Consider the following 7098-nt stretch of genomic DNA (forward strand, 5'->3'; position numbering starts at 1 on the left):
TCTATGGAGGAAACCCTCTCCCTCTCGTTCTCTGTGGCGGGATGCAGGCTAGGGGAGCAGAGAGCTCCACTGACTTCCGTTTGGATGCCCATGGAGGAGGTGTCTCACCGCCTCTCCCCTCCCTGAGTTTTCACCACCTTCCCCTAGTGTCTCTGCAGCTAGAGCAGGCGGAGGCCCTTGTATTAACTAAGCTGAATCCTTGTGGGTCAGGGAGCTCCATGCTCTCAACTCCTGTGGGCATTAGCCTTAGTCTCTGGAATGCTGATGGCAGATTCACAGAATGGGGTCAAGTCACCAGAAAATGGTCGTCTTTCCCATCGGCAAAGTGAAAGAATGGCCATTTTTGTTTTTTCAGGGCTCTTAGAAACAGCCACTTCCTAGACCTGAGCTCTAGAAATTCCCACTGGACTGACATTCTGAGTGGAACTCAAAGTCCCGGTTGGTGCCTTGGGCTGTACAGGGCCCTTAGCTGCCTTCTCCAATAAGCTGCATCCCTCTCTCTCTTCCCTCTTGATATGGACCAGAGCTTTCTTGTCCCTTCTGGAATCAGCCTCGGTGACTCTAGTAGAGCTGGAAGCCCTCAGCACCGAGCCCTTTGTTCAGGGGTCTCTGCCATGATTCGGCCTGCCTGGTGCCCTGTTGGGCTCTAATGCCTTCTCCAGGAGCTTTCTGGAGCACAGAATCTGTCATCATCGGTCATCTTCCCAGGGTTCTAGGGAATCCTACCGGCACCATAACTGTTCAGAGCTCCAAGCTCACATTGCACGGCCTCTGCTTCTCCACCACGGTTGGAGGCTTTCTCTCCCCTTAGCCCTTGCAGTCCTGCCGGGCATCTCAGGGCCTCCTTCAGCTGTGCTTTCTCTGATGCCTGCCACTCTTACAATTTTCAGCCAGGTTCCCAGTCCTGCCTGGAATGCCTGCTCCCCTGAGGCTGTCCCTGTCAAATCCTGTCATCCACACCTCTCCTGGTACCTCACTGGCCACACTGTCTCCCCAGGGGGTTGGTTCTGAGCCACTGAGTGTCCTCATTCCCAGCACACTCCAGGCCCAGGCAGTGAGGCAGCCCCTTCTTGTCCAGGAAGAGCTTCAGCATCTGAAGAAACTCAGAGTCTGCGTGAGAGATGCTGACAAGTCATTTTGGAAGCATGCCTGACCCCTCTTCCTGTTTGCCTGGGTGCTCTCAAGAATTAGACATTTTAGCAAACAGAAAATGTTTTATTTTCCTTCTGTGCTTGCCAGAATATTTTGGCAATCAAAATCACCTGGTATCTGTCCAGGGGACTAAAAGCATCCTGCAGATTCACAGGTGTCTGTTGTTCTATCTTGTCTTGTAATGCACTTACGTGCTCCGCAGAGTCTTCTCTATTCTCAAATGTATATGGAATGCCGTAGTAAAGGGAGGGAGAGAAAGCAAACAAAACTGAGCATCCCGCAGGCTTCCTCCGATGCTGTCTCATCCCCTTTGAGGGGACCCTCAGAGCAGGCGGTGCCACTCCTGTTCAGCGGGTAGAAAGGTACAGGTACAGCACCAGAGGCAGAAGGCCTAGGGGTCTGCTGGTCGACATGGTGCCTCTGGCTCCCAGTACAGGAGCGCGCCCCTAAACCCGCGTGAAGAGGGTGGGTCTAATGTTGAGTGTTCCTACCGCCCAACACAGACACACAAACCAGAGCTCTCCGGAGACTTTGGGGGTGAGGGGTGTGTTTATAACCTCGACTGTGGGGACGGGATCACAGGTGTTCGCGTATGTCCCAACTCATCAAATGGCACACAATAAATATGTGCAGTGTTTTGTATATCAATTATATTCCAATAAGCTGAAAACAAAATAGAGTTAATTTCACCTGAAAAATAAAAAAGGACACAGTGACCTTGGACAGTCACCACCACAGCCAGTTTCCTAGTAGGATCACAGCCTTGTGTCAACATCAGTTATTGAAATCTGGGGAAGCAATGCAGTCCATGGTGCTGAGTAAGCGGGAGGGGCGTCCAAAATGTAGTTGCAACATAATTCATGTGCTCAGAATAAAACCACCATTACACGTGTCTTGTTTTCCCCATCAATTGCTCATGCCCCTACCTGTCCAGTCTCTCCTCTTGCAGCCTCCCCAACCTGAATTATTCAAACACCCCAGGAGCTTTGTTCCTCCATTGCTGGGACCTGTTCTGCTTCCACATACCAAGGGGCAGGGAACTGGGGTCTGACTCAGTTGTCCCCTAGAGCAGTTCCTTCTCATGGCATAAGGCATGGCTGCTGAAGCCTGGTTGTGTGCTTTCAGGGAGGAACCTAGCCCACTGCTGCAGGGGTGCACTGCAGGGTTGCCCGGGGCCATGTCCAGGCCTCGGTGGTGCCCCCGTGTGGCCCTGAGGCTCTGCTCCTCTCAGTTTGCATTGCTGTGGTAACTGGGCTAACACAAGGCATGCTGAGGGGAGTCTGTGGTGTTGAATGGAGGTCACCAGGCAAGACTCAGGAAGATTTTATGTCAGAGGCTTTGATAACCTCTTCGCACCTGGAGCTTTGATAGTGGTCATCTGCGTCCAACACGATAACTCCTTCTACTGCCGGGTTTGGGGGTTGGGAGGGGAAAGCAGGGGAAGGCGCAGAGCGAATGGTGTCTCCCTTTCTGAAAACCCTGGGATCCTTTTTGGGAATCGATCGAGTGATAGCTTCGCGGCCCAGAACAACTTAGAGATGCCTCCCTCCCCTTAGCCTCCCTCCTCCCAAAGGCATAAAGAGCTTCTTTAAGTGGACACTCCACTCGCCCTCACCGGGATAAGCTGGGAACTTGTTAGTTCAAACCATAGGAAGCAAAGTCTCTGCTTCCTGACCCTCCTACCTCTGTTCCCGCCTCACCAGGGAGCCTGTTCAGACTCTGTTTCCCCCCATCTGTGAGCTCAGCGAGGGGGGCCTGTGTCTGTCCTGCTCATGGCTGCTTCCCCCACTGCCTGGCCAGCAGAGATGAGGGTCCCGGAAGTGTCTGTCAGAGGAAAGAGCCCCGACTCCCCTCTGTCCTCACCCGGGCTCAGAGGTTAGAGGCGATCGGAGACTCTCTCCGCATCTCCAGGGACGGAATCCCTGTAGACTCAGCATCTCCCATCTTTTGAAGCAAGGTCACCCTCCTCCTTGCTAACTTGGGCGCAAGTCTGGCTAGGTCACCAACCTTGCTCAGGTCCCTCTCTGGGCGTCAGTTTCTGCACCTGCGATACAAGGTGCTGGACCAACTCCGAGGGCCCTTCTAACTCTGACCTACCCCTGTGAGTCTAGGAACCCACACCAACCCCTTGTTCTCTAAAGAGCACTTATCACAGAGTCAGGCAGGCTCAGAGGCGCAGCCATCCTCATTGGGCTGCCCACATGGGGGAGGCAGAGTGGGTTGGGCACCCCAGGTGTGCACAGCCCGCCACCAGCCCCGGGCTAGCACAGGTGGGAAGGCACAGCCTCAAAGGGGGCAGGCAGAGCGGGTGCCAGAGGAGAGGCGGCTGGCTGGCTTGCCCAGGGAGGGCAGGGTTCAGGTGGAGGGGAGGTGAACTAACCAACCAGCTTCCTCCCAAACCAGCTCCAGGCGAGGGCCAAGAATTTCACAGAAAGGCAAAAGGAGCTATGTGAACATTACCTGCCCCACCCCGGCCCCTTTCTGGCAGTGACAGCCCAGCTCAAGGTTACCACCCTGCTCACCTGTGAAGCAATCTTCCCGCGAGAGGACTGTGTGTCCCGGCCCGGAGTGGCCTATAAATGCAGGGCCCGCACCACACAGTCCAACCCTCTGTGTGGCTCCTCGGCTTGGGTAAGTGAGCTGCCAGCGACCTTGGGCAGGAGCCGGCCTGCCTACTTTCCTTACTCCTCCCCCATCTTCCTTTCAAACCGTCCACCAGGAAGCCCTCCTTGATTGACCTGCACACTCTAAAGCCTCCTTCATGTTTTCTTAGGTCCTGTTCTTCTGGATCGTTCTGTCCTCAAATGCTCTGCTTCTTGGCATTCTCCAGATATTCTAAACACCATTTCTCCATGTGTGGACAGGGTCGTCTCCCAACTCAGTTGCGGTCCACGTTTTCTTTGTTTCTGTGTTTCCCTCTTCATTTCCTGGAGCAGCCTGTAGGAGGTGTCCAGGAAGCTTGACAGTCTTTTCTTCTAAGAAGCTGAACCCTTGCTTGTCCATCCTCAGACAGAGTGCAGAAAAATGGCGGAACTGTCCCAGATGGAGCGCGACCTAGAGACCATCATCAATGTCTTCCACCAGTACTCTGTGCGGCTGGGGCACCCGGACACCCTGAACCAGAAGGAATTCAAACAGCTGGTTCAAAAAGAGCTAGCGAACTTCCTCCAGGTAGGGCTGGACTCCTGGCAGGTCTGACCCGGCCTGGTGAGAGTCTGGGCTGAGCATGGAGGATGGGGTGCATCTGCAACTATCAAAGAGAAAATTCCAGCTCCTTCCACCCCTCCTCCAGAGGCAGCGGGGGCCCTGTCACTGGAAGTGCTGGAAGTTAGACGGCCCGAGAGGGTCAGGAAAGACTGACTGACTGAACGCGTGCTGTGTGTCAGGTGCTGTCCCGGGCAGGGTCATGTAGTGGTGAACAGAGACCCACTGTCCTGATGGGAGAGACACACAGCAGAGATTGTGACCAACGCAGAGCACAGATAAACCCGGTGCCCACATGTGCCTGAAAGAAAATAAGTGAGGGTGCTGTGGGTGATTGGGGCTGGATGGGGAAAGGTGACTCCTTTGGTGGACAGGAAGGGCCCCGCTGAGGAGGCGACATTTGAGCTGAGACGGGAATGCTGAGGAGGGAAGCAGCTGAGGACGACCCTTGGCAGAAGCCGAGGAGATGCGAAGCCTCAGCTGGGACCTGAGGAGAAGACCTGAGCGGGCTTTCTCATCCCAAGGGTCTCATGGGAATCACACACTGGGGGAAGGACCCAGCCCAGCACTGCATGTACAAAGAACTCAGTACCGGTTTATTTCCCTGGTCTGAAAACGATTAGGCAGTTGTACGACAAAGGAGGATTAGTTCCACTGGATCTTATAGTTTTCTTTACAAATGTGGGGACTTTGGGGAAACTGAGGCCTGGACTAAGAAGGATGGGACATTGGGTCCCAGGCTCAGTTCGGATCCTGGAGAAGGCCAGCTTTCCCTGGAGCCCCTCCCCACCTTGGAAAGGTGGAGAATGCAGCAGTAGGAGGTCTTGGGGATGCTGACAGCTCCTATGAGGGGGAGCTCAGAGAGCAGGACACTGGCTCAGGGCAGACAAGAGAGGGTACAGCCAAGAGGTTGTGTGGGCATGGCTTTCTGCCCTGTGACCCCTTCACCCGCCCCATCCCCCGACATCCTCTGCCAGAAGCAGAGTGACAGGCCCGGAGGGGAAGCTGGGGCCTGGCCCATGGGCGGCTCAGGAGTGATGCTCTTCCTTGCAGCCATGGCTAAAGTGCAGGAAAGCAGAGCGTGTTGAAGCGCGGGAGGAGGGGAAGGGCTGCGCATTGAGCTGGCACCCCAAGTTCTGGGGAGGGGCCCTAGCTGAGGGGTACCTGCCAGTAGGTGGCAGACTTGGAACCAACTGGAGCTCCCTTCTGCCACACCTCAACCCTCCTCGCGCCACCTTGTGTACTTTATCAACCTTTGGGGTCAACGCAGCACCCACACTGCTCTCTGTCCCCACGCAAGTTCGGAACCATCTTGTTTTCCTCAGGTGCTCCCCACTGTGCAGGTTGAAATGAGTGTCACTAATTAGTGACCCCCAGGGGGCAGGGAGGGGCAGGGACCAGGAGGGAGCCAAGTGGACAGGAGTGCAGGAAATGGGACCAGACCAGGCTCGAAGTGGGATCAGAGTGTGCATTTCCACCTTCTGCCCCCAAGCCTCGTCAATCTGCAAAAGCTGATGACCCTTCCAAGACAGTTTCCTCATGTCTTCCTCAAGGAAGATGCCAAGTCTCTGTTAACGTCGTTATGAGGACCAAATGAGGGGACGTTTCTATCCTTACTGATTTGTGACCTCGGGCAAGGCGCTTGACCTCAGTTCCTCTTCTGTAAACAGAGAATCACAGCTCCTGAGTTGTCTGCGGAACGAGCGGGAAAGTGTCCAGCACACGCTCAGTGTCTGCTACACTGTGGGTGCTCAGCCGTGGTTAGTTTTAACTTTGGAATTGAGGCCCAGGAGCCAGGTGTCCCTGTGCCTTTGCCATTGGGTTATCGTTTGTGTTCCCTGTCCCCAGCCCTGGCCACATCCTGCCCTGACCATCCTGTGTCCTCCTCTCACAGAATGAGCAGAAGGATGAAGGAGCCATAAATCATATCCTGGAGGACCTGGACACCAATGAGGACAAGCAGCTCAGCTTCGAGGAGTTCATCATGCTGGTGGTCAGGCTGACGCTCGCCTCCCACCAGAAGATGCACGAGAATGCCCCGGACCTACCAGGCCATCGCCATGGAGCAGGCCTCGGGGAAGGTGGCTCCCAACATGAAGGCAGCCACGAGGACCACGGCCACAGCCACGAGGGCCACGGCCACAGCCATGGAGGCCGTGGCCACAGCCACAGAGGCCCCGGCCACAGCCACTAATCTGGAGGCCAGGCCACCCTGCCGCTGCCCAGCTAGGGCCACAGTGGTGTGTGCCACACACCTTAGCTGCAGGATGAAATAAAGTCTTTCTCCAAGCCAGTGTTCTGTGTTCTTCTCCCACCATCCCCTTCCCAACCCGGCCCTGCAGAGGTCTGGGCGTTAGACAGCCCAGCCCTGTTACTGGGGCTCAAGCCCTTCCTTCGGTAATAACAAATGAGGAGCAGTGACAATGTGGGGCTGTCCTGAGCCCCTGGGGATCACCTCCCCGACTGTTTCCTCAGTTCTGACTTCAGGCCCCCCTGCTCAGGTCCCAGTTACTCCACCCCACCTCAGGACACTCTGGCCAGCATGTCAATTTGGCCCTTGTCACCCTTGAAATCAAAATGAGAGTATCCCTTGCCTTTGACATGCCAGTGCCCCCCAGCCCAGCCCTGATCCTGGTTTCACCCATGAGGTTCATACAACCCTCTCCTCCTGATAGATCCTATTCATCTGGAAGTCTTCCAGAAGTGCCCCTAGTCGGGCCTGTGTCTGAGCAGCAATGCTGG

The 7098-nt window shown here is 55.4% G+C and overlaps 1 protein-coding gene across 2 annotated transcripts; it reads left to right on the top strand.

Moving 5' to 3' along the window:
- The first annotated feature begins 3627 nt into the window (after positions 1-3627).
- Positions 3628-6645, top strand: LOC103564003 (protein S100-A9). 2 transcript variants are annotated; one of them, XM_008539514.2, is made up of 3 exons: positions 3628-3783; positions 4162-4323; positions 6251-6645. In XM_008539514.2, exons 2-3 carry the CDS (start codon positions 4177-4179, stop codon positions 6548-6550), a joined length of 447 nt encoding a protein of 148 aa, XP_008537736.2. In that variant the 5' UTR covers positions 3628-3783; positions 4162-4176; the 3' UTR covers positions 6551-6645. The 2 variants fall into 2 exon arrangements, with proteins under 2 accessions (XP_008537736.2, XP_008537735.2); XM_008539513.2 differs by having other exon boundaries at positions 3660-3783; positions 4166-4323.
- Positions 6646-7098: the final 453 nt, after the last annotated feature.

Source organism: Equus przewalskii, unplaced genomic scaffold (genome assembly GCF_037783145.1).
Source record: "Equus przewalskii isolate Varuska unplaced genomic scaffold, EquPr2 ChrUn-10, whole genome shotgun sequence".
In the NCBI taxonomy this organism is placed as follows: Eukaryota; Metazoa; Chordata; class Mammalia; order Perissodactyla; family Equidae; genus Equus; species Equus przewalskii.

Bases quoted from the DNA above. Each gene is read 5' to 3' on its own strand.
- LOC103564003 (XM_008539513.2), top strand. From the start codon at position 3,732: ATGCAGGGCCCGCACCACACAGTCCAACCCTCTGTGTGGCTCCTCGGC. The intron at 3,784-4,165 runs GTAAGTGAGCTG...ATCCTCAGACAG, and splicing joins TGTGTGGCTCCTCGGCTTGG to AGTGCAGAAAAATGGCGGAA. The intron at 4,324-6,250 runs GTAGGGCTGGAC...CTCCTCTCACAG, and splicing joins AGCTAGCGAACTTCCTCCAG to AATGAGCAGAAGGATGAAGG.